The sequence below is a fragment of the Eumetopias jubatus genome, unplaced genomic scaffold, assembly GCF_037043125.1.
Source record: "Eumetopias jubatus isolate StellerSeaLion01/CBP00866 unplaced genomic scaffold, mEumJub1_p1.0 scaffold_3, whole genome shotgun sequence".
Lineage (NCBI taxonomy): Eukaryota > Metazoa > Chordata > Mammalia > Carnivora > Otariidae > Eumetopias > Eumetopias jubatus.
The window spans coordinates 34321053-34348345 of record NW_028274809.1 but is presented as its reverse complement, the minus strand read 5'-3'; the positions used below and the strand labels follow the sequence as shown (position 1 = coordinate 34348345).

General features: G+C 42.2%; 2 protein-coding genes across 7 annotated transcripts in view; both read right to left on the bottom strand.

Annotated features, from left to right (window-relative positions):
• MPP4 (MAGUK p55 scaffold protein 4) overlaps positions 1-16623 on the bottom strand; it is a 41361-nt gene extending 24738 nt beyond the window's left edge. The window contains exons 1-9 of the mRNA XM_028121714.2: positions 16583-16623; positions 16119-16228; positions 14908-15029; positions 7322-7399; positions 5175-5255; positions 3889-4020; positions 2914-2995; positions 1679-1764; positions 97-168 (exon numbers count right to left, since the gene is read on the bottom strand). Coding sequence (XP_027977515.2) covers positions 97-168; positions 1679-1764; positions 2914-2995; positions 3889-4020; positions 5175-5255; positions 7322-7399; positions 14908-15029; positions 16119-16228; positions 16583-16623 — 804 coding nt within the window. The remainder of the gene's footprint in view (positions 1-96; positions 169-1678; positions 1765-2913; positions 2996-3888; positions 4021-5174; positions 5256-7321; positions 7400-14907; positions 15030-16118; positions 16229-16582) is intronic.
• Positions 16624-22983: 6360 nt separating this feature from the next.
• ALS2 (alsin Rho guanine nucleotide exchange factor ALS2) overlaps positions 22984-27293 on the bottom strand; it is a 73373-nt gene continuing 69063 nt past the window's right edge. For 5 of the 6 annotated variants that reach the window (XM_028123792.1, XM_028123784.2, XM_028123811.2 and 2 more), the window contains 3 exons: positions 26604-26753; positions 26288-26384; positions 22984-24331 (listed from right to left, as the gene is read on the bottom strand). In XM_028123792.1, coding sequence (XP_027979593.1) covers positions 24293-24331; positions 26288-26384; positions 26604-26753 — 286 coding nt within the window. In that variant the 3' untranslated portion in view covers positions 22984-24292. Of the gene's footprint in view, positions 24332-26287; positions 26385-26603; positions 26754-27293 lie in introns of those variants that run through there. The other variant, XM_028123815.2, reaches the window with a different exon arrangement.

The window sequence follows — 27293 nt, the reverse complement described above, 5'->3', positions numbered from 1 at the left end:
TATAGAGAGGGGCAGTATGATACAAAATATTAAGTCACTCTTACTGTTATTTGAGAATTTACTGTGTATGATTATGAAGACTCAGTACATTCTTACCATCTTCTGGCTATTAACAGGAGGGGCAGAAACTGGAACCACCTTGAACATTATTGTGCCGCGAGACATGGCCTAGAAAATGTCAAAGGGGAGGGAATAACAAGTCACAGGATTCACTGGATTATTGGGGTTCAGCAGAAGGAGTTACAACACCGTGTGGCCAGCTTTAAGGGTGATATCCCCCACAGGGATTCTTACAAGAGTTCAACAGCTACATATCACCATGCAGAAGTGGAAATTAGGAAGAAATGCAGCTCAGCTTCTGCTCGGCTGTGGGGCTCCAGAGTCCCTGGCCTGCTGAGCCCCACCCTGAGGCCCAGCCTCTCCCAGGAACACTCCAACCTGCAACCTTCTTCAGCAAGGTCTTCTTCCTACAGACGCTGGGGAAGGAGATGAGATCTTGATCTGACTTCCCTTCCTCAAACCTCAGTCAGTAATGACTTCCTGAGCCCCTGTTCCTGCGCCTGGCAGCCCAGTCTGATGGGGAGAAGAGGCTCCCAAGTCTTCTGAGGGGACTGACAAGCGCCAAGCTAATGGTGGGAATGGGGGCCCTCAAACATTTTGAGGAGACAGAGAATCTCTCAGCCTGATGGAGAAGGTAAGATCTTCCCGACACATGCACTGCGAATCCAGAGATGAGCAAAACCTTGTCCTCACTCCTAGAAATTTCACAACCCCACCATCCTGGCTCTGCAGCTACCACCAAAATGGCTGAAGCAGAGCCACGTGCATCTGCGATTGACAGGACTTCAAGCTCCATTTGCAGTGCTTTGTGCCATGCAGCATCTTGCAGCAGGGGTCATTTGCAAAATCTTTCGGCGCCTGGTATACTCCTTATAATACCACCTCTCATCTCAGTCCCTGAGGCACATCTATGAAAATTTAGCGTTCCCCCCCGCCCCCGCAAGCCGAGTTTGAGAACCACTAGTCTATATGATAAATAGTCATCCACCTCGGGCCCCACACTTGGGGTATACATGGGGGAGATGGCAGGGGCATGCCACTATGACTGTGATTCAGGCAAAGGTTTGAAAAGTGGGCATAGGGGCCTAGAAGAAACCATCATCTGGTCATAAATCCCCAGGTTCAACCACCAAGATCCGTGGCAGGGCAAGCAAGGAAATCCCCTCCCCATAGGCTAGCCTCCCAGGACATCTCTCCTACCCAGAAGCTACCTCAAGTGGGATGTTAAATAGATTTAGGCTGTATAAAAATGGTAGGGGAGCAAGGGTAGTTTGCTCAAGTTCAGACTCCCCTCCAAAGTCTCACTCTGCCCACCCCAGGCTCAGTTTCCAAAGGAACAACCCAGGCAACAAGGGACCTGGCCTGGGGAAACTGGAAGCCCTCCTGAGGCCGAAAGGCAGGTTGGCAAGAGAAGTGTCCCAGCAGAAACCAGATGGGGGTGGGAGGCTGGGGGTTGAGCTGCACAGAAGCAGAAAAGGTCTGGGGGTCTGGAGAAAGGAAGCTGCCATAAGGGACCAAATCCCCCTCATGTAACAGTGCCCACACCATGGGCCAGACAGGCTCAGGGCAGCCCCAGCATTGTGCTGAGTCATTGAGAAGGCAAACAGAAGACTATTACCAGAATATGGATCACTTGCTCAGGATCCAGTCCCTCAACTGAAACTCCATTCACTTCCACCAGTTTGTCTCCAGCATATAACAGCCCTAGGCAAAAAGGAACACAAAACAAAGAAGGGCACAAGGAAATTTGCAAAAAAAAATAGAGGTAGCTACACCAAAGACTTTTAGCAAACTCCCTGACCCAAGCGTGCTCTAACATTTAAAAATTTACTCTGAAATAATCCTAACCCTAATCATCCAGGCTGGTTACTGTAGGGCACACCTCCACCAAGCACAGAGAACTGCATTTTTACACCTCTTCACTGGGTGTTAAGTGATGGTGATATTTTCATTTTTGCTAATCTGATGTTGCAGAATGAAGGTAACACTAAAAGTAAAGATGTCAGCGTCATGAGTAAATGATCGATGACAAAGAGAGGGGGTGGGGCATTCTTCCAAGAGGAAATGTGGAGGAATGTGGGGGTCACGATTCAGCTTTGAAAAACAGGAGTATGCAGGACAGTTGTCAGGGGAGGAGATTAGATGTAGGATGATGTCACAGAATAGAAACCAAGGACGATGAAAACATCAAGACCGTTATGGTTGACATCGAATGTGCTAGAGAAGTAAAAATAAAACTGAGGCCAAAGGAAGAGCTGAGGGACCTAGCGACTAGGAAATCCTTGGGGTCACTGCTCTAAGAACGTTGGGGTATGAAACCCATGCCAGCTCTGCAGGGCCCTGGGCAGTGAGGAGGAGGGGGACAGCAGGCACAGAAACGCGGCAGTAAAAGGAAGGACATTCGGTTGGCTGGTAGAAAGGGCAAGCAACGGGCACTTCAAGGTCGGGGCAGAGCTATGCCTGTTGAAAGCAGAAGGACCAGGGGAAGAGCAGGAGTGGGGAATATAGAGCGGGCAAACCTGGACTTGCATCCTGACTCAAATTGTGCAACCTCGAGCACGTTACTTACTTGATCTCTTTGAACCTCAGTTTCTTTTTGTACAGAATGGCATGCTGATACTTAGCTGGTTAGGTTACCACGAGAATGTAAACTGAGTGGATTTGAATATGGGGCCTCAGTGAAGGAAGGGAACAGGGTTTTCTGGAATATTTATTCCCTCCTTCTTAGTAACCAAGCAGTGTCATGCAGAGAAGCCCTGACCATGGTTAGGAAAGAGGGGTTTCCCTGAAGACTAAACAACTAAGGGTTTCCGATTTCTCTGGTCCCGTGTGTACCCTGCAGCTCCAGCTTACCACTCCTCTCAGCCAGCCCACCATGGATGACTCTGGCCACCAGGATGTCCCCTGTCATCTCATGGCGCTTGATGGTAGCTCCCTGAGGAGAGAGCACAATGGAATCCCTCTTTTACCTAACATGACCATTTTTCTGGTGGCTTCCCTCAGTAGAGCTCTGGTCTGGTCAGAAGAGAGTATACCAGCCAGGGCCATTCGTTCAACCTTGACCTACCAAAGTCTCTACCCAACCACATGAATACAAAATAATATTTAGATCCTTCCAAAGATAAAGAAAGCTCTCACCATTACAACCTAATCAAAGAGACTATTCTTAGAAAATCAAATTAATGCCTCACTTAGCTTCTAATTAATAAAGAAAAAAAAAACTTAGGTAAATACCTTGGAATTTAGTGAAATTTATGTACTTCAGAGAGCCAAATAATAAAATAAAACATGGGGCACCTGGGTGGCTCAGTCAGTTAAGCATCTGACTCTGGATTTCAGCTCAGGTCATGATCTCAGGGTTGTGAGATTAAGCCCCACGTTGGGCTCTGCACTGAGTGTGGAGCCTGCTTGGGACTCTCTCTCCCTCTCCCGCCGCCTTTCCCCTAGTTCGTGCTCTCTCTCTCCATCTCTCTCTCTCTCCCTCCCCCTCAAAAAATAAAATAAAATAAATAAAATAAAATAAACCTCTTTTTTCTTACAGATTTTTCAACAAAGAAAAACACGAAGCAGAAGTCTTTCCTCATGACAACATTATAACATATAATGTGTTTGAAACCACAGGCAAAAATTGTTAGGACATCGTGCGCTAGCCATTATCATGGATGCCCTCACATTATCTGAATGCCTCAAACTATACCTGTGACTACAAGCAAGAATATTTAACATTATATTAAATAACTACAAGAGATAATGTAGTTCACAATTAACCCTTGGTTCACAATTAGCCCTGATATCATTCTAACTGGGAAGATAAAGTGATTTCCTTACCAGGGGCTGTTGGTTTTTCACCAAACAAACAATCCTCATTGCTTCCTCACTCTCAGGGATATTGTCTGGCAATGGGGGGAGAAGGGGTTCAAAATCTTTCTGAGCCACGGTGTCATGGGCACTGAGCAAGGCCTAGGAACAGAGAAGGCAAGGTGAACAAAGGTCACACACAGGACACACCCTTCTAGAAGACGGTGAGCTAACACTCTGTAAGACAAACCACCACCATCACCACAACAACCAACACATACGTGCTGCGCATAGCATTTTATGTGGATTAACCCAATCTTCACAATAACTCCATGAGGCAGGTATATTTATTGTCCCCTTTTCATAAAGAAACGAGGCACAGAGAGGTTAAGTGATATATAATATATTCTTGCATTTCTGCTAAAATGTATTTTGTCACTTTCTCATTTCCTGCAAACTCATGTAATCCATGGTGCTTCCATAAGCTTGAACTACAGATTAACTTTTATAATATTTTCCCTAATTAAGGCAGAGTGGGAGACAGTAATCAAAACATCTTGCTGGTTTAATTTGTCAGTGACTCCCAAGGGCCTATGAGGAACAGAATGAGAAAAAGTAGTTTCCTGATTTCGGGTGTGATCAAAGAGTTCCTTCTAATGGCCCGTTATGTTAAATTTTTATTTCATCGGGTGGGGAAGTAGTCATCCCATAGATTGGTGGACAAAACTTCTCTGGAACTCAGAGAAAATTCTCTAGGGTTATCTTGTGAACTGAAAATTTGACTCATAAATCCTATTGCTCCAAGTGCAGATATTCTCTTAAAGTTCTCATTTGTTGATAAACTGAACTCCAACTCTGTAAGTCTGTGAGATAGCCTTCTGTTCTGCGATCAAACGTTCTTCAATCAAATGTCCTTCATATACTCCCTCATTGAGTTAATCATCCTTATACTATATTTTCAGAACCTCTTCACACATTTCATCCAAAACTTAAAATATTTCCAAGTTGGAAAGGAAGTATACTACCCTGATTCTCCCCCAGAATTTTAGAAGGACAATGGCTTTGCAGGGTGGAAACAAGACATCATGGGAAGTTCTGGATGTCTCCTCATAAATATGGCAGGCTTGGCTCCATGGCTAACAACACAGAGCCAGTCACAGCTGAGTCCCACATCTTTAAGAACAATCTGTTGGTCACCCACGTACAGTAATAGAATGTCTGTTCAGAAAGTACATTTCCTATCACCCTTATTTCTTCTTGCCAACTTTGCCCACATGCCAGATGGGCATATCTTGTCTATTTTAGCAAGCACTTGCCTTAAAGTGTGGATCCTGGAGGATTTGTTTCAGCTCTTGGATCTCAGGGGATTTAGGAGTTTCACGTAATATCCCTACTACCTGGGTGGTGGAAAAGCAGACATTTAAAAATTTTTTTAAATCTTCATCGCCTAGTTAACATCACCTGAGCTGGATAACAGATACACTGACTAGCACGACATTGACCAAAGAAAACTATTATTGAAACCTTCTTTTTTATCTTTAAAGTCAGGGCCTAGTATCTTTCCTCATTCATTCAACTTTACTACAGCAGGTAGGATCCAAGATGTGGGATAGGTCTAACACCCAGTGCCTCCATCCTGGCATACCAGAGGCTTGGAGGAGGAAATAACATAATTTTGTAATATATGTTCCAAGGCAATTTCCCTCTAGTGGTGCTAAAAACAACTGTTAATGTGGATCTTTATGGGCAGGTTAAGGTGTCAGAGTTCTCCAGGTACAGACTCAAGTGCCTGGAGAACTCAGGTAGCTTAATCCCATGGGATGCTCCATTTGTCATGTGGAAAATGGGAATAGTAATTTGTATTTTAGGACTTATTATTTGATTACCAATTTTAATATTTATTGCAATAAAAAAGTGTTAAACATTCCAATTCTGATCTCCTTTCTGTGTGAGTGTAGACCTGCTTTCTGAGAGGACATAAGACTTTTCAAGACTTCACTGAGCCCCATGAGACCCCAGCAGTTAAGCCTCGTTATGTACAGTCAAATGAAAACAAGGAGTTTACTGAGCTTTACCTCCATTCCCTAGGATTACAACTGAATAAAATATGTATGTATTTTCCTGGGGACAGCTGAGAACAATTTGAATCGTTGATTACTGGAACTGAGGGTACAGTTTTTCTTCTTTTTTTTTTTCTATTTCTTTTAATATGGTTTGGACAATAAATAATAATAAAATGGATTACACTTATTTATCCATTCAGCAAATATCTATTGAGTATCTACTACATGCTAGGCACTGTTTTTAGTGATACAAATACAGTGGCAGACAAAAATCCCCATTCTAAAAAAAAAAATCCCCATTTTTACTTGATGAAGAGAATTAAGGAGACAAATAAAACAGGAAGGTGGACAGGGAGTGCTCTGAGGGGTTGAAATTTTAGATCAAGTGACCAGAGAAAGCCTTAGTGAGAAGGTGACATTTGGGTGGAGACCAGGAGAAGAGGAAGCAAATCATGTGGCTATAGAGGCAAGACCAGTACTGAAATATGGAATAGCAAGTGCAAAGGGCCTGTGGCAGGAGCATGTCTGGTTCACACAACCGCAAGGGGTTATCTAACTGGAGCAGAGTGAACAAGGGCTAGAGCAGTGAGTATTAAGTCAAAGAGGGAACGGATACTGCATTATGTTTGGCTATCTAAGAACTATGATGTGTACCCTGAAACGGGAAATCACTGGAAGGGTTTGAGCAGAGAAGTGACATAATTTGACACACCTTCAAGAGGGTCTCTTCAAGGGTAGAAGCAGGAGACCAGGTAGGAGGCTATACTGCAAATATCTGTATACGAGATGATGATGGTTTCTATTAGGTGGCAGAGTGGAAGTGATAAGATTCTGGATATATTTTGAAACAGGAGCTACAGGATCTGTTGTCAGATTGGGTGCGAGGTATGAGAGAAGGAGAAAGTTACAGATAACCAAAGACTTTGGTCTGAGTGCTGCAAGAACAAAGATGTCCTTACTCAGATGGAAAAGGCTGGGAGGGAAGTGGCTTTGGGTGTGGGGAAGATCAGGAGCTCATGGGACATGCTGTTTGAGTGGTGCATTAAGTATGCATCTAAGTACGATGGAGAGGAGGCAGTTGGATATGTCTGGAGTCTGGAGTTCAGGCAAAGCGCCCAACTAGAGATATACATTTGGGAAACATATACTATAACAACATTTACTCTCGGATTACACAGATCAACGGAGTCTAAGGATTAGAGAAGAAAAGAGAGAAATGGACACATGCTAAAAATGTTATTTTTTTGTTTGCTTAAATTTGAAGTGCCGACCCATTTTCTTCCTTCTTTTAAAGCTCAGTTAGAAACACTTACGGGATGCATAGTCATCAACCCAACTTTGCCATTAGATCGTTTAATTCATTAAAGCCCCACTATTCTGTGGATTAAAAACCACCTTACCTCACAGGATAATGTCTGTGCATGAGTTGTGGCAGGAACAAGTTTCTTTTCTTTAAATCCCTGGAGACAATCATAAACCTGCAGAGGAGCAGCGGTGGGAGAATGACATATTGATAACATGACAATTAACGTCTGGGGTTGAAAGCCCTGCGAGGGGACAGCCAGCCCGGGTCACAGCGCCAGCGGCTGAGCGGAGGGCGTGCTGGCCTTTCTGAAGGTATCTGTCACTGTCCGACAGAAACGGGCTCACGTGAGGTGGCTCCTATCCTCCAGGGGCTTGGTTATTGCTGCCACTGGAAAATGATCTTCCCCAGCCAACATCATTGATAAAAAGAAATTCAAAGGTTTCCTCTTATTAAATTAACAAGTGGGTTTTCCAGGGTTGAGACCAATAGGGATTTGGAGCCAGAGACCTGTAGGAACCTCTGTGCTGGGCAAAGGCCAGGGCATGCGCTCTGTGGCTCGGGTTCCGCAGAGGATCTGAACAAGAGACCAGGCACACTATGCATGCTGATTGTACTCTTCTCTGTTTGTTTCCTTTTCCTCCCTTAATCCTCCAGGAAAGTTTCGTTTACAAAAATTTCAACTTTGGGGCGCCTGGGTGGCTCAGTCGGTTAAGCGTCTGCCTTCAGCTCAGGTCATGATCCCGGGGTCCTGGGATTGAGTCTAGCATCGGGCTCCCTGCTTAGTGGGGAGTCTGCTTCTCCTTCTCTCTCTGCTCCCTCTCACTCATTTTCTCTCTCTCTCTATCAAATAAATAAATAAAATCTTAAAAAAAAAATTCAACTTCATCTCTGCTGACCTGAGGAATTTTTTCCGTAGTGGGATCTGGAGTTGGCTGAGGACACCAAGGTGTGCCTAGCTCTGCGGTACAGCCCTTCTTATTTTAGGAATCTGCTTTCTCTCACAGATGGAGCGATGAGGCCCAAAAGGCCAGGTAGGCCCAGCCTTCCTCCGTCCAGATCCGAGATGACAGTGCTTCCTTGGGCCACCTCTGAGCCAGTGCTCAGGTTGGCCTGGAAGTGATAAGGCAGATGAACTGAGGCAGGGCTTGTAGGGGGGACACGCAGCCTGCACAGGTGAGCAAGGGAATCCATTTAGTGACCGGAGAGCTGTTTTAGCTAATCCCAGGAGAAAAACATGCCTGAGAGGAATTGGGTGGGGCTTTTTCTCCCCAGTTTTCTTGAGATGTAATTGACAGATAACATTGTATGAATTTAGGGTGCACAGCATGTTGGTTTGATATATGTATGTACTGCAAAACGAGTACCCCAATAAGTTAACATCTCCATCACCTCACATAATCATGACTGGGTGTGTGTGAGAGAACGTTTAAGATCTACTCTCTTAGCAACTGTCAAGTACATAATACAGTATTATTAACTATAGTCATCATGCTGCACATGACATCCCTAGGAGTGATTCTTCTCATAACCGGCGCTTCTCATAACCATACCCTTTGACCAACATCTCCCCATTTCCCCCAGCCCCAGCCCCTAGTCTCGGTTTTTATGAGCTGTGCTTTTTTAGATTCCACATACAAGTGAAAACATGATACTTGTCTTTCTGTGTCTTATTTCACTTAGCACGATGTTCATCCATATTGTCGTAAAAGGGAGGATTTCTTTCTTTTTATGGCTAAATACTATCCCATTGTATCTTTCACCTCTGGGTATGTATTCAAAGGAAACGAAATCATGAGCTCAAAGAGGTATCTGCACCCCCATGTTCATTGCGGCTCTGTTCGCAGTTGTCATGACATGGAACCAACCTAAGTGTCCAGCAGTAGACGAATAGATGAAGAAATCAAGGGTTTTAAAACAACTACTGTGAGGAGTACCTCTTTGTTCATGCTAAAGATGTTGCCACTTCCTTGTGTTTTGAAGAACGTATTAACATGCATCAAAAGATTGACCACATTTCACACTTAGCAGAAGGAAACACCCACATCCCCAAAAAATAACTTTAAAAGAATCTTTCTTAAAAATAGTATTTGAGGAGGAGGAAAAAAGCTGGAGGAGGAGTAGGGAACCCTATTCCAACCGGTCCCCTGAATTGAGCTGGATATCTACCAGACCATTCTGAACACCCACAAAATCAGCCTGAGATGTAAGAAGGTATATCTGGACCTCTACAAGCAAAATATCTCCTGCAGTTGGTCTCGAGGTATGAAGTGGGGAGCTGTGATTCTCTGGGCAGTTATCGGAAGATAAACAGCAGGGAGAGGGAGCTTCCGAGAACTTGTGTCAGGAAGGTGAGATAACACCAGAGTGCAAAAACCTCCTGCGCTAGGGACCGGGCAGACTCGCAGACTGGTAGTGGCAGGGAAAGGATTTTAGTCCAGCCCCCCGGATGGGATCCAGGAGCTGCAGGGGCACAAATACGAACTGGGGGCAGCTGGCGGTTTTAGAAGCACAAAGGGCAGAGATGTGCCTGGCCCTGGGAGTGAGGGCTGGGAGTGCTCCTGTGGGGTGCACAACCCAGGACACTGAGGTTTTTTAGCGGCACAGACAGAAAGGGAGACAGTGTGGCCTGGAGAGCTCAGTGAAGAGCAGACTGCGATCTCTCTGCTCTGAGACAGAGGTTTGGATACGGTCACTTCTGCTCTGACTCTCGGAAGAGGCGCAGAAAACCACCAGGGAAAGCCACCAGAGAACAAAAGCCCCAAAAAACCAGTTTTCACAGAGCCCATCCCACCCCTCCCCCGAGAGGGGGCAGGGCAACTCTGCCCAAACACGGTTGCCTGAGTAACAGCACGGCAGGCCCCTCCCCCAGAAGACAGGCTGGGAGAACAAGAGGCCAACAACCCTAAGATCCCTATAAAACAGGTGCATCTTGCTTGGGTTGTGGTCAATAATTTGGACTCTGTACATTCCCTCAATCAGCCCTCAACAGAATGACTAAGAGGAGGAACCCCCAACAAAGAAAAGAATCAGAGACTGTGGTCTCTGCCACAGACCTAATGGATATGGATATAAGCAAGATGTCAGAAATAGACTTCAGAGTAACAAATATGAAGTTGATATCTAGGCTTGAGAAAAATATTAATGACAGCATAGAATTTCTAAGGGCAGAAATGAGATCTAATGAGGCTGAACTTAAAAATGCTATGAATGAAATGCAGTCTAAACTGGATACTCTGACTGCTAGGGTAAACGAGGCAGAAGAACGAATTAGTGACCTAGAGGAAACCAAGGCGGCATAGGAAAAACAGATTAAAGCCGAAGGGATCAAATTGAGAGAGATTAATGACTCAGAGAAACATTCTAATATCAGAATTATTGGTATCCCTTGGGGGTGGGGGGAGAGAGAGAAGTCTAGAAGATATATTTGAGCAAATCATAGCTGAGAACGTCCCTAATCTGGGAAAAGAAACAAGCATTCGTGTCCAAGAGGCAGAGAGGATCCCTCCCAAGATCAATGAGAACAGACCGACACCACGACGTACAATAGTACAATTCACAAATCTTAGATCCGAGGAAACAATCTTGAAAGCAGCGAGGGGGAAGAGATTTCTTACGTACAGAGGGAGGAACATCAGAATAATGTCAGACCTGTCCACAGAGACCTGGCAAGCCAGAAAGGGCTGACAAGACATAATCAGGGTACTAAATGAGAACAACATGCAGCCAAGAATACTTTATCTGGCAAGGCTGTCATTCAGAATGGATGGAGAGACAAGGAACTTCCAAGACTGGCAGAAACTGAAAGAATATGTGACCATCAATCTGGCCCTGCAAGAAATATTAAGACTGGATTAAGGGGGGGTTCTATAAAAAGAGAAAGGCCCCAAAAGTGATATAGAACAGCACTTTACAGAGACAGTCTATAGAAACAAGGACTTCACAGGCAACATGATGACAATAAAATCATATCTTTCAATAATCGCTCTCAACGTGAACAGCCTAAATGCTCCCATGAAATGGCACAGGGTTGTAGATTGGATAAAAAGACAGGACCCATCCATATGCTGTCTACAAGAGACCCATTTTGAACCTAAAGATACATCCAGACTGAAAGTGAGGGGATGGAGAACCATTTTTCATGCCAAAGGATCTCAAAAGAAAGCTGGGGTAGCAATTCTCATATCAGACAAATTAGATTTTAAGCTAAAGATGGTAGTAAGAGATCCAGAGGGACACTATATCATTCTTAAAGGGTCTATCCAACAAGAGGATCTAACAATTGTAAATATCTATGTCCCCAACATGGAAGCAGCCAACTACATAAGCCAGCTCTTAACCAAAATAAAGAGACATATTGATAATAATACGTTAATAGTAGGAGACCTCAACACTCCACTCTCAGCAATAGACAGATCATCGAAGCAAAAAATCAACAAAGAAACAAAAGCTTTGAATGACACACTGGACCAGATGGACCTCATAGATATATACAGAACATTCCACCCTAGAACAACAGAATACTCATTCTTCTTGAGTGCACATGGAACTTTCTCCAGAATAGACCACATACTAGGTCACAAATCAGGTCTCAACCGATACCAAAAGACAGATTATTTCCTGCATATTCTTAGACTACAATGTTTTGAAACTGGAACTCAATCACAAGAAAAAATTTGGAAGAAATTTAAACACTTGGAAGCTAAAGATCATCCTGCTTAAGAATATTTGGGTCAACCAGGAAATCAAAGAGGAACTTAAACAATTCATGGAAACCAATGAGAACAAAAACACATCGGTCTAAAACCTATGGAATACTGCAAAGGTGGTCCTAAGGGGGAAATACATAGCCATCCAAGCCTCATTCAAAAAAATAGAAAAAGTCCGAATACACAAACTAATTTTACACCTTAAAGAACTGGAGAAAGAACAACAAATAAAGTCTAACCCATGCAGGAGATGAGAAATAATTAAGATTAGAGCAGAAATCAATGAATTAGAAACCAGAAACACAGTAGAGCAGATCAGTGAAACTAGAAGCTGGTTCTCTGAAAGAATTAATAAGATTGATAAAACACTGGCCAGACTTAGCCAAAAGAAAAGAGAAAGGACCCAAATTAATAAAATTATGAATGAAAGGGGAGATATCACGACTAACACCAAGGAAATAGAAACAATTAGTAGAAATTATTATCAACAAATATATGCCAATAAATTAAGCAACCTGGAAGAAATGGATGCCTTCCTGGAAACCTATAAACTACCAAGACTGACACGGGAAGAAACTGAGAATCTGAATAGACCAATAACCAGTAATGAAATTGAAGCCTCGATCAAAAACCTCCCCAAAAACAAGAGTCCAGGGCCTGATGGATTCCCAGGGGAATTCTACCAAACATTCAAAGAAGAAATGATACTTATTCTCCCAAAGCTGTTTCAAAAAATAGAAACAGAAGGAAAGCTCCAGACTCATTCTATGAGGTCAGCGTTACCTTAATCCCCAAACCAGGCAAAGACCCCATCAAAAAGGAGAATTACACACCAATATCCCTGATGAATATGGATGCCAAAATTCTCAGCAAGATCTTAGCTGATAGGATCCAACAGTACAGTAAAAGGATTATCCATCATGACCAGGTAGGATTTATTCCTGGGATGCAAGGGTAGTTCAATATTCACAAATCGATCAATGTGATAGAACACATTAATAAGAGAAGAGACAAGAACCATATGATCCTCTCAAATGATGCAGAAAAGGCATTTGACAAAATACAGCATCCTTTCCCGATTAAAACTCTTCAGAGTGTAGGGATAGAGGGAACATTCCTCAAGTTCATAAAATCCATCTATGAAAAACCCACAGCGAATATCATCCTCAATGGGGGAAACAGTCAACAAAACAAAGAGGCAATCCACAGAATGGGAGAAGATATTTGCAAATGACACTACAGATAAAGGGCAGGTATCCAAGATCTATAAAGGACTTTTCAAACTTAACACCCAAAAAACAAATAATCAAGTCAAAAAATGGGCAGACCTGAACAGACACTTCTCCAAAGAAGACATACGAAAGGCTAACAGACCATGAAAAAAATATTCAACATCATGAGCCATCAGGGAAATTCAAATTAAAACCACATTGAGATACCACGTTACACCAGTTACAATGGCAAAAATTGACAAGACAGGAAACAACAAATGTTGGAGAGGATGTGGAGAAAGGGGAACCCTCTTACACTGTTGGTGGGAATGTAAGTCGGTACAGCCACTTTGGAAAACAGTGTGGAGGTGCCTCAAAAAATTAAAAATAGAGCTACCCTATGCACTCCTGGGTATTTACCCCAAAGACACAGATGTAGTGAAAAGAAGGGCCATATGCACCCCAATGTTCATAGCAGAAATGTCCGCAATAGCCAAACTGTGGAAAGAGCCGAGATGCCCTTCAACAGATGAACAGATAAAGAAGATGTGGTCCATATATACAATGGAATATCACTCAGCCATCAGAAAGGATGAATACCCAACATTTGCATCAACATGGACGGGACTGGAGGAGATTGATGCTAAGGGTTGTAGACAGATGCTAAGGGTGCTGTCGATGGCCATTTGTGGTGGCCACTTTGTGATCCCAGGGTCCACTGGAAGAAAAGGAACTGGGGGAGAAAAGAGGAACAGCCATATACTTTCCCACCTAAATTCATCCTTTGTAAGCTAAGAGGTTTATGTAGCTCTTCTCTGAGGATTGCTGTGATATTGTGATTTATATAAGAATTATATATTTAGTCCTGATTCTGGCTCAGAGCTCTTAAAACCCTTGGAATTTCCTAAGTGAGGAAAGTGACAAAGATGCCTTTTTTTATGTTAATGAGGTGATTTCTGGAATGCACCTAAGGTTAAGGGCAGGTTGCCAGGAGAACCAACCATGTAATTAGACTTGGAATTTTCAGTCCACCCCCTACCCCCACCTCCACCTCCGGTACACAGAGAAGGGGTTGAAGGTTGAATCAATCCCCATTGACTAATGACTTAATCACCGGTGCCTACGTAACGAAGCCTCCAGAAAAGCCCCAAAGGACTGGGTTTGTTAGAATTTCTGATTTGGTGACCTTGTGGAAATCTAGGGGAGAGTGGAGGGGGCATGGAAGCTCCGCACCCCTTCCCACATGCCTTGCCCTCTTTATTTCTTCCATCTGGCTGTTCCTGAGTAATATCCTTTTAAAATAAACTGGTACTCTAGCAAGTAAAATGTTTCTCTGAGTTCTGTGGGCTGTAGCAAATTAATCACACCCAAGGAGGAGGTCTGGGGAACCTCTGATTTATAGACAGTTGGTCAGAAGTACAGGTAACAGCCTGGACTTGTGACTGGCGTCTGACATGGGGGGAGGGGGCAGCAGTCCTGGGAGACAGAGCCCTTACCCTATGGGATCTGATGCTATCTCCGGTTAGATAGTGTCAGAATTGAGATGAATTACAGACATCCACTAGTACCCCGACAACTGTTTTTGGTGTGGGCACCCCCACACCCATGTTGGAAATTCTCAGAACACACAAAAGAATTGCCTTCTAAGAACTTTTACCAAGTTGAAATCTCCTGCCACCTGACCAGTGAGTGAGTGGCACAGTTGGGTGAGCAGTTTTCAGCTCCCACAGTAAGCAGAGGCCTCTAGGTAATGGGGTGCACACCTTTAGCAGAGCCTGCAGCCACGGGGAATGGAGAAGATCATATAGGAGACACACTCCATTCACATCTCGGCTGTAGAACAGATTCAGCTCTCGCAGCACAAGCCTCAGGATCTGGGAGAGACCTGGAAAAGGGAGAGGGCAGAGATGGAGTGGCCAGTGGAGGTGAAGAAAGGCAGGTGTTTTAAGTGTGAAAGACAACTCAGACAGCTGGGATGGGCCACAGGGGCTCCTGAGGAATGAGATGATGCTGGGTTTAGGGCCAAAAGCTCTGGTTCTATCACTGTGTGAACTTCGGAAAGTCATCCAACTATCTGAAACCCAGTTTCCTTGTGGCAAATAACATGCTAGCTTTCCCATAGGGTTGTGGCTAACATCAGATGAAATAATAGATCATTTACAGATGTCAGATTTTATGAGAGCAATCGTCTTTCCCTCCCCCCACCTTATCAGCCTTTGGTTTATTCCAAAATTATCTCATTGTTTTCTGGATCCTCCTTCTCTAATTCAAACATAGTCATTTGTCTTCACCCTTTCTGAAAGTTCTTATTGAAAGTGTTATTGAAAAACTCTAATGGCCAGGGCACCTGGGTGGCTCAATGGGTTAAGCGTTGGACTCTTGGTTTCGGCTCAGGTCATGCTCTCAGGGTCATGGATTTGAGCCTTGAGTTGGGCTCTACCCTCAGCAGGGAGTCTGCTTGAGATGCTCTCTCCGTCTTCCTCTCCCTCTGCCCTTTCCCCTGTTTGTGCCCTCTTTCTCAAATGAATAATAAATAAATCTTAAAAAGAAAAAAAAACTGACTCTAACTGCCAATAGGTGTTTAACACAAATCTCAGGATTCCACTGATTAAAGAAACTGAACAGATTTTAGTGAATGCTGGATTTTTTTTTACATGTTTTCCTAGGCATTCTGTTTGTTGTAGTGATATTTTGAATGTGAACAAGTTGTGAAGTTCTAAGTTTAAATAAAACATTGTGGGATAAGAGAAAAAAGGAGGTTCTGAACCCACTGTGACGATTTCTTTCCTTCCTGCCTTGAAAACTGCTTAGAATCATCACTAATAGAGGTAGTAGGACACTCTGAAGTGTCCAACAAGTTCCTTAAAAGAATCACAATAAATCTATCAGAACCCCTGCCCCTAAATATGATCTCGTATCTACAGTGATGTTATAAGGCCTTTCTGATCCAGAAAGGAGTCCAGGCACCACATACCATTCTCCGGATTGGTTGCTGTAGAGGGTTTCATGTCCTCCTTGTCCAGTGGATCTGCTCCTTTGTCTGACTGTATCCTTCCCGCCCAAGCTTTTGGATGGAATTCAGCCCTGGGAGCAGACCGTAAACAGCACACAGCTCACTCCAGTCACACTGGCCCTGCAGCTCTCACGCACTGGAATATGTTTTCAACAGCATTTATTTGAGCAAGTCGAGCACCGTGCTACACCCAGGGACCCATACCAAACAAAACACCTGCCCTGTAGAGCTCACTCTCTAAACTAACCAGCCCTATGAGAGAGCATTACTATTTCAGGGAACACTCCTCCCACTCTCTCTCTCTTTTTTTTTAAACAAGTGACAAATATTTATTTCTCACCCAGTTAATTTTACCATCCTTCAGAGCTCAGAAGAGCCTTCCCTGGCCTGACGCCACTCAGGTGCTGTGTTCCCTCTCATTGTACCTACAGTTCTTCGTGGCAGCAATCACAATGGCAAGAGGCATGGTTACATCTGAGGCATACTCTTAAGGGTTATTTTCTATGTGGCTTTGGGAAGGATTAGTTTCAAGAAACAGAAACCCAAAATAATAGTGGCTAAACAGGGTAGAAGTTTATATCTTGCTTATGTAAAAGTGTAGAGGCAGAGACAGTTCAGGGTTGGTAGGGCAGCCTTGCTCCGTGAAGTGCTCAGAGAATGGGCTCCCTCCAGCTCGCTGCTCCCCCTCCCTGGGGTATGGTGTGGTTCCCATCTTCCTGTTCCAAAATGGTGGCTGGAGCTCTGACCATCACTTCTACTCTTCAGCCAGCAAAATGAGGATTAAGAAAACGAGGGCAAACTGGGTGTTATGCACAATGAATCATGGAACACTACATCAAAAACTAATGATGTAATGTATGGTGATTAACATAACAATAAAAAATTTAAAGGGAAAAAAATGAAGTCTATGTATGCCTGTAATTATTGAATAAAAACAGAACAATATGAAAAAAAAATGAAAGAAAACAAGGGCAAAGGGAACATGCTCACTGCCCTTTGTGGAAGTTTCACAGAAGTCGCCTTATAGGATGAAAAATCACCTTATACCCTGGTATAACTTGAAAACACCTCACTAGACTTTCATGTTGCTTAAAAAAAAACAAAACCCAACACCCTTATAATTATCAGAGCCTAGAACCCAAATTTTCTTTACCTAAAAACACAAAGTATTTTGGCATTATTTCAACATACATTGAATTTTCTGAAATGCTACTACCGTAATTGAGAAATGAATTTACTTTGTTTTGCTTGGACTTTATCATGTTGTTCACCGTTTCAGAAAATCACGTCAATAACGGTAAAGCTGTTCGGCTTGATATACCTGTCACTGGCTTTTTCCCCTTGTCTTGTCTTAACATCCCACTCGGCTACTGGTGTTTCCTGGGATCACTTTCCGAACAAATCATCCCGTTAGAATCCTAAAAACACAGCATTTAGGGTATCACTATAACACACCACTATCAGGCTGTATCTGTGTCCCTGGCTGGATTTTTTTTATAAGTGCAAACATGTTGTTTCATTATATCTGTATTATATCTGTAGTGGTATTTCATATTTATATGTTGAAATACACAATGTCTTATTGACAACATTTATTTAACATCTTCTTATTACTAGGGCACGATACAGATTTCCTATTTTTGAAGTTGTGTGTAAGGAAGTGTCTTATTTTGGGTTTCCCCAGAATCAGAGCAAGGATTCTAGTGGGATGGTTTGTTTGCAAAGTGATCCCAGGAAACACCAGTAGCCGAGTGGGATACTGAGACGAGGCCAGGGGAAAAAGCCAGTGACAGGTGTATCAAGCAAGTAACCACTCTGGGCATTATGGAGCTTAAGCCCTTGGGGGAATAAGGTACAAGAAAGTGGGGGTATTTATACACCAGTGCTGCTGGTCATCGGTTGAGGGCTTTTGCCAGCGAACATTACTTCTAGTCCTTCCGGCCTCCCACATGCATGCTCTCAGGTAGTGAGTGCAGGGGCTGGCTGTTCGAATTTGGCCTGGGGTGCACCAAAACTGTAAGGACCAACGGTCTATGGGTAGGGCACCAACATTTGTTATCCAAGTAGGATAATAAAGGATAAATCAGGATTTTTTTAAAAAAGGAGTATTGCAAATTAGTTGTTAGAGACTGGGATATTGCATCTGATATGGTTGAGAACCCCTGCCTAGAATTTAGACAGATTGTGGGGTTGAAACCATAGAGGCTATCTCGAAAAAGACAGATCATTATTGTGTTGTCTCTAAATTCCCAGTGAGAAAGCAAGCTGTTAGAGAATTTTAAACAACTCTCCCATACACATTCTTTCCCAGTCACACTGAAGTATTCTAGTTTGCTAGACTCTTCCAAAACCTGACATCACATGCTTTTGCCATGCCCACCACTGCCTGCCCTGTCCAGCCTCAACTGAGTTAGGTTAAACCCTGCCATTTTCCCGTGTTCTAGTTTTTGAGCCTCTGTTGAATCATTTAGCACAACATTTGCATGTATGATTCACCTTTCTCCCAAGAGGGGAGCATGGAGTGTAGGGAATTGAAAAGGGAGGTGGAGTGTCTTCCAGACAGACAAAAGTCAGAGCAAACAGATGGGTCTGACACCAAGCCATCATATTCAAGAAGCTGCTGGAAATGCTACCCAAAGGGAGGTTCACAAATTACATCCTTGGAGAGGAAGTACAGATTAAACGAGCCAACTGCTATCTGTGCATCGTAAGTAAGCTCGACCACATTTCTTCCATATTAATGCCCAAATGCCAGTGTGCCGAACTAGGCCTGTCCATGCTGCAGCCGGGGACACCAGACTGCACATTCCTGAGATGACCTGATTTGTGAGGGAGATTTACAGATAGATTGTGATTTCTCTAGTGAGTTTTAATTATTAACATAGCTTCCAATAAATCTACTGCTGACTCTAGGGTTGCAGATAACGAATTCATATATTCTCAAAAGCTCATGTTGACTAAAAGCTCCTCACCCATGGAGGCATAAACAGTGATTTTCATCTCCACAACTTAGGTGAATTCTAAACATGATGGTCACTGTCAGGTTCCTGGGACAAATTGCTGTGGACTGAATTGTGTTCCCCCAAACTCAGATGTTGGAGTCCCAACCCCACTGTGCTGGTATTTGACCTTTGGGAGATATTAGGCTGAGATGAGGCCATGAGGGTGGGGTCCCCATGATGGCATTAATGCCCTTGTGAGAAGAGACACTAGAGAGCTTGCTCTCTGTCAGTCTCCCTGCCAGGTGAGGACCCGGCGAGGAGCCTCTCTTCAAGCTGGGAAGAAGGACCACACCAGAACCCGCCCATGCTCGTACCCTAATCTCAGGCTTCCAGCCTTCAGAACTGAGAGAAAAAAAAATCTGTTGTTTAAGCCATGGAGTCCCTGGTATTAGCCCAAGGTAAGACAAAAAGTCATAGAAGGAAACCTCAGAAAATGGTTTTCCCTCTCTAGATGTCTATGAAAACTACGGCAGTGCTTCAGTTCACAAACCGCTTCACAATTCTCTTATGCATTAACCCGCTCAGTGTCCGGCTTCTGTGTGGATCATGTCTGCAGAGGGTCTGGAAGGTGGACCTCGTGCTTTCTGGTTCATGCAGAAGCCTCGACAACTGTAGCAGGGTCTGGGCTGTTTTTCCAGTTGTTGAGAAGGGGCGAAGAAATGGGAGGCCAAAACATGGAAGTAAAAGGCCGATACTTCCCCAGGGAGTTCAAGAGCGGCTGGGACGTCAATCCTGAGGTGGGAGCCGCTGACTCCAGAGGCCTGTGCCCTTCCTCTCTTCCTCAGCCTGGTTATACTGACTTCAACCTCCTTCCCTATCAAACTTTGAAAAACTTTCATTTTTCAGACCTGGAATCTGACATCCAAAGGGGTATTCGGTAGAGTGAACAAGTAGTAAAATCAAAAGTTTTCCTCTTTTGCTTCCAGGACTAGCCCTGAAAAATGTGAGTGCCTGGCAAAGGACTAGAATCCCTCTTCCTTGCCTTTTCATGACTTCTGGACCAAGTTTGTCAGTTAGAACTTACCTATTTCTGCTGTCATGAGAACGAGAATTCATGATTGAGGCTGCAAGTAAGTCGATACCCAACAATATGCAATTCTGGACTAATTAAGTAACAGAGGAAGGATCACCAGGTCTTATTAACTGAGAAGGTGCATTAGTGTTATGGACTCATAAAGAATTTGTCCTAAATATTACTTTAAAAATCAGTATTTCCATGAACTTGTTAAAATGTAGTGATTACTATTAAATGCCATTCCCCCTACCCCTATTAAGCTTTTTCAAAAAAAAAAAAAAAAAAGCTTCCTACTAGACAAAACCTGAAAAAGCACTTGAAAACTTAATAAGTAACAGCCCGTACAAAAATGGCCCAGCTTCCTGTGGGTCAAAATGCTGTTGACTAGGGCTAGAATAAATGGTCAGTTTTACTGTCTGCATGACAACTCATTATTCCATACTTAAACAGTTTCCCAAAGCAAAACCTGCTCTTCCAAAATCACACAGTTCTCCATATGATTTGGGTTACAATGAAACTAAATCATTTGAATTACCCAGATTTGTATTTGTAGCTATTAAAAATTGACAGAAGCACGGACATTTATACATCTCTTCTGGTAACTGAGGATCATTTGACAGAGTCTCTCACCTGCAAGACCGCAAACATGCAATGTTGCTCCTATCCAGAGAAAAGCTTTGGTAGAAAATACTAGTGGGCTATTAGCTGCCAAAGTCACCTCACTATTCTAGACAAAATCTCTGCACATCCTCTTTGATTTAATCCACAGAAGCCTAACCCAGCCTAACCACTAAGTTACTCATAAGCTTCCCCTGTCACAAATCTTAAGTATTCCTTACACTGGGAGGTCTAATTTATATCATTTTCAACCTTCGCTGTGGTATTTTCTCTCAAAATGCCACCACATAGTTAACACCAAAAAAAATTATTTTTGTTGACCATTCCATAACAGACACCCCCCAAAAGACAACAGCATTTTTAATGAAAGGAAAAACTGTGGAGATACCAGAGAGTAAGCTGACCTATTAACCTTATTGTCTCACGTAATGAGAAGAATATGATGGAAGATCCTTCAGCCAATAATAATGACGCCTGTAAAAACAGTTCCTTCTGGAAGGTTTGCTACCAAGTGACTGTCCTCAATAGTTACCCATTATCTCAGATTGGAGTTACTTCTTTATTTGAAAATTTTATATTGCAGCAAAGCACATTAAGTGCAAAAGTCGGTGGGAAGCACACTGGGAAGTAGATAATCCAGAATAAAACTAAAGGGTTCTGCTCACAGCAGGGCACATCAGAATAAAGACCAAATGACTCTTGTTAGAGGTTTATCAGCCCCTTTACTCGAAATTAAACAGTTGGCTTTCATTTGCTTTCCACTGTTGATGAAAATGCAAGTTGGGAATGTGCTACATCTGTGACCGTTTTGCGCACACCATATTTTACCATAAACACCTGTTATTAAGTTTTCAATTCATGTTTTACCTTACGATCTTTAAAAAAAAAAAAAAAGATTTGCGAGAGAGAGTGCATACCTGAGTGTGAGCAAGGGTCGGAGCAGAGGAAGAGGGACAGGGAGTCTCAAAAGACTCCCTGCTGAGACACAGGGCTGGATCTCACAACCCTGAGATCGTGACCTGAGCGGAAATCAGGAGTCGGATGCCCAACCGACTGAGGCACCCAGGTGCCCCCACCTTACGATCTTTTAATGCATAACCCAGCTATGAAGTGCCATCTCTGGCAGTAGTAGGAAAGAGCCCTGGAATTAGAGTTAGGGAAGTTCTAGGTTAGAGTCCCAGCTCTAAGGGAGCAAATCCCAGCCACTCCTTGTCTACAAAATTGGTGGGGCTAATATCTGCCCCACAGGGCTGCTATGAGCATTCACCACACATGTGAAAGATCCGTAACCTGTTGCAGGAGTGCTAGGTATTTCTATTTATAGACAGGGGCCTGGAGATTTAGATTTAGAATTTGAAAATTTATGGTTTTACTATGCTATCTGAAAGGTATCTAAAAAGGTATCTGAAAGGTATAAATAATATCAAGAGCCTAAAGTAACTGGAAAGTTCCACTCAAAACTCCAATGAAAAGATGAGTTAAAACATGTTTTTCTTAGAACTGAGACAGTCTACCATCATTTGAGAATTTCTCGGTGGGTCTCAAGTCTTTGTTCATTTCTAGAACTACCCCTGTATCTCTCTTACGGGATCAAAGACATTCAGTAAATTTGCCTTTAAAAGCCAAATGTGGAATCTGTGTTTATCCTAAAATTAAAACAATCTCTAATGGAAATGCAGGGCGTTTAACAGAAACTAATCAAGTGTTGGCTCCTTTCCAATAATGGGAAGCCACCTTCTGGTAGAGAGCAGTGGTGACATGGAAAGGCTTCTTGAGAAGACATTACAACTGGGAGGTAGCTAATCAATGCATAGTAGTTCCAAAGAGAATTTTAAATCCTCTCTCTTCCCTTCCCTGAATCTGTTCAGGAGGAAAAAAAAAAAAAACAGTGATTATCAAAATATGCCTTTTATTCAAAGAAATAATAGACTTAAGACCCCTGTCCTAGGGATATTAGAATCAGAAAGTCAATTTTTTTGTCAGCGAAGGTGCTATAATTATGATTTTATGTTTATTTTAAAGACAGAGATCTCTAAAACCCCAGAGGGACCTCTGAGGCCAATACAAAGAGGCATGGATTACAATTCGGGCAAAAAAATAAATAAAATAAATAAAACACCCAGGCCTGGGTTTCTTTTAAATTTTTAAGCTGCCCCTGAGTCATTTCTTATGTAATCATAAAACAACCTCATAGAGATGAATGTCTTTTATTATGAAAATTGCTGTTACATTACAGCCAACATTCCGAAACAGTATTTTAATAAACATGTCTTGATTATAAAGTAGAGCAGAAACCATGATCCTTTTTTAAAATTGATTAACACCTGCTGATGTTAACATAAATCTGGAGGATACTCCATATGCTCACCACGGTGTGTAGGAGATGAGATGAGAAAGAGCACCTATGTTATTCAAAACAGCTACTAGTGTTACTTGTACAGTGTAAACCAACCATTTACAATAGGACATTAAAAAAAAAAAGGTGAAAGGCAAAACACTAAAATGTTGAAGTGTTACAATACTTTTGAGATGGGAAAAGCCAAAGCTTGTTTCCTTTTTCTTCCCCACTGTGAGTTCAGTGTGAGGTACAGGGAAGAACCAGAACACTAGGTCAAGGATGGATGCAGTTCCCTGCTTCAGTATTTCCCAGAGTTCAGTCCTGCTCCAAAACACAGCCCACATGCAAAAGCTCTTCGGGCTCTCATTCACAGGCCTCGCAATACAGCATTTGCACACGGACGAGTGAGGGTCCATAGCAGCTCAGAGTCAGTGTTTGAATTCCAGTGTATTCACTCCATAGCACTGAAAGGAATCCATGAACAAAACTCCTATGTTCTTTCTACTTAGGAGGCAGAAGACTCCTATTTATATGTGTTCCATGTTTGGAGTTGGGGTGCGGTAGTCACTGCATAGAACCTCTCCCATCATGAATACCCTGGTGGAAAAACTTAGAAAAAGTTAAAACTGCAGTTTTAGAAGGTCCTCTTTCCCCTCCCTCAGCAAAGAAGCATGATGCACACGTGACTACCAGGAATTCAGGAAGGCATAGTGTGGCTACTATAGGTTCAAGTACGATCTGCTCCTTGCAAAGGGGTCTGGGGTAACTGCAGGCAAACCCGAAACTCAAAAAAATTATTAACTTCTTCAATGTAAGAAGCTATACTGAAAATTCTTCTTACAACTTCACGTAGCTGGCGTACTCCTTACTGTAGGAACGGATGTCCTCTTTTTCCAAACAGTAAATGTGTGATATTTGGGGGACTTAACGTAGGCAAGGGACTGGTTTAATTGAATTTGATCTCCTTTTCAACCCTCCCTTTAGATCATACAGTCTTTTTTTTCCTGGGCTCAGGGCTATCATCATTAGTAAGGCTCAGAAATAACGACCAAAATAACACAACGTCCTAATTTCAACACCATTCTTTTTCGCCACTATAGGAAGACGCCAGATGGTGCTAAAACATCCTACAGATAATCCAGTTGTCAAGCTGTTGTGCATCCTAGTTAAGCTTCTCACGCTGGATCTGGTAGTAACATGCCTGAAAAAAAGTTCAAAACAATTTAAAATTTACTTGTAAAGAAGCCACATAAACATAGCAGTGCCCAGGAGACTAAAGAAAGGAAATGTCTGATTAATCCTGTTAGCTCCAACAAAATCAGTTAGTTGCTTTATTTTTCCCTGTTTACTTCCAGTCCCCCATCCAATGTCTATTTTGCATACTTGTAAATTAGTAGAGAGAAAACTTTGCACACCTTCTACTAATTCTAAAATAAACAAACGTTTTACCAGCTGTTTAATATTCTTCACTAAGCAGAAATACCATAATTGGCTAAGCCACTACTGAGTGGACATTTAGAATATGCTGAGCATTAGAAGGTATACAAACAACTGTAATTGGAATCATCTAGTATGTTTAAGAAACTACAAATTAAGAGTAAGCATCATTCCAGACCCAGTGAGTCAGAATTTCCAGGAATGAATTTTTAAGAAGCATTCCCAGGTGATTCTGGAAGTATCCAGGTTTGGAAGTTACTCACACTACAAAGAACAGCTCAGCCAAACCATGTATGTTTTCCATTCTTCACTCCTCAGGACAAACCTCCAGGAGTGGGATTACTCAAACCCCAAGAACATTTTTGATGTTGTTGATATCGATGTTAACAACAACAGTTTTCTAAAAGGGTGACTGCTATTTAATGCATTACCAGCAATATGGGCATAATTCTGATTTCACTATACCCCTACCAGCACTGGGTATAATTTTAAAAGATCCTTGCTGATGTAGTAGGCACAAAATGGCATCTTGCTTAAATTTGTAGTACTGTAATTTTCAGTGAGGTTGAGCATTTCCCTACATATAAATGTACCAGTTGTTTCTCCCTTGCTGATATGTTGAGAGATACTCTTCTATAACATAAATACTAAAAATGTAAGTCATTGGTGGCCAATATTTCCCCCAGGTTCTCCACCTTTTTTCAGCCCTTTTATTTATTTTTAAAGATTTTATTTATTTATTTGACAGAGAGACAGTGAGAGAGGGAACACAAGCAGGGGGAGTGGCAGAGGGAGAAGCAGGCTTCCCGCGGAGCAGGGAGCCCGATGCAGGGCTCGATCCCAGGACCCGGGGACCATGACCTGAGCAGATGCTTAATGACTGAGCCACCCAGGCGCCCCTCCACCTTTCTCAGCCCTTTTAATAGAAAATGGTATTTCAGTTGAAAAGTTCAAACAAGTAACCCAAGCTCTAAACCTGACATTAAATTCTAGGTTTTTTCTCATTTTGATTTGCCTGTCTACTCCTTCTGTTAGGGGTAATGTCCATTCTTGTGACAGTAACATACTATCTTAATTACTGTAATTTTATAATATTTTACTAACTGGCAGAGTGGGTCTATTCTCCCTTTTTTTTTCAGAAGTGTTTATGCCATTTTCTATTTGTTGTTCTTCCAACATACTTCAGAATTATTCTAAAATTCTAAGAAAAATCAAGGTGGGGAACTAAAATGACTTCCAACAATCCCTAGAGAGTATTCAGATTACTGAACCTCATTTGTAACATACTGGCTTACAGTAAATTCATGGGGAAAAAAGAAGATGCAATTCATATTCATTATATACATACTGCCTTCTCTGTTTTACCCTCATTTCCATCAAATAGCTCTGGTGATGGATACTTTTTTGGACACTATGAATCCTTACTGTTTCTTTTCTAGAGTTACATTTATATAGATAGTCTACCTTTATAAGCATTTCTAATGATTTGAATTACCAGTTTATAGGGAAGATTGGGTAATTTGCTTTAGTATTTTGAAGAATAAGTAACTGATTCTATTTTAATATATTTTAAAATATTAAAAATATATGCTCTAAAGGCATTTAATGTTTTCATTAAACGTCTGTATAAAGAAAATAGTGGTTAATCACAGATTTATAATATGGTAAATTAAGGACAGATTTTTAAGATAAAAGAAAATTAAATACTACTTATACTTACCTTCAAGGTGGTGAACATTATACCCTGTTCCCCATGCTGAAGATATGGGTCCATTAGATCCTCAATGAGGTGTACCTCAGAGCCTAAATTCCTAATCCTGCCCCAATGAGAAAAAGATACTGAATTATATCCATTTATATGTACATCCTCCTTCTGAATCTATGTAAGGGAAAATAAAGAACAGCTCACCATAGTGGAATGGGTAAAGAGAAATGGTTTTTTTTCTAGTGGGGGAGCATATTACTGTCATCAATTCAGAAAAAGCACTTATTAAAATAATGAGTCCCTAATAATCAAGTCAGAAAAGGTTGGTCACCTGGCCCGTAGCACCACATATAAGAAAACAGGAAACAAGTCATCCATGGACCACAAAAAGTCTTCCTGAAGTGATGCCAGGACACTCTGAGAGATCTCTTCAAAAGTCTGCTGGATGACCTTAAGTTTGTCTGACGGGGTAAATGTTGTGCTGTTGTTATTTGAAAGAAAAAAAAATCCTATAATTTTTCTTAATAGAACTGTTTAATATTAAATATTAACTGTTTGACAATATACCCTCCTGGGACTTATGTGTCTTAAGTTGGACACATCAGGCATAATGAGTTGCTGGAAGGGATAACTACAGTAATCCCTTGGTTCTTTGAGAAAAGATGCCTCAACTATCTATGGTTCACATGGAAGAATTCACTAAATCATAAGACTACCCCCTTTAACCATGTAGGACCTTATTCTCCTAATATATGCTCTTCTCTGAGTAATGAAGTTTGGTTAATTTCCATTTGGCTAAAGATGGGATTATGTAGATACATTTCTGGGTAGGCTCTCCACATCTTTTGAAAATACAATGGCCTTGTAGAGTAAAAGGTAAGCCAAATGTCTCAAAAGAGCCTTTTCTGATCTCCAGGCTGAATATGACACCTTCTAGGAGTGAAGGGGGCACTTAGAGCTTAGGTAAAGATAAGATCTCATTAATATCTTAATAGACTAGCTATTACCTTGATGTGTTTTT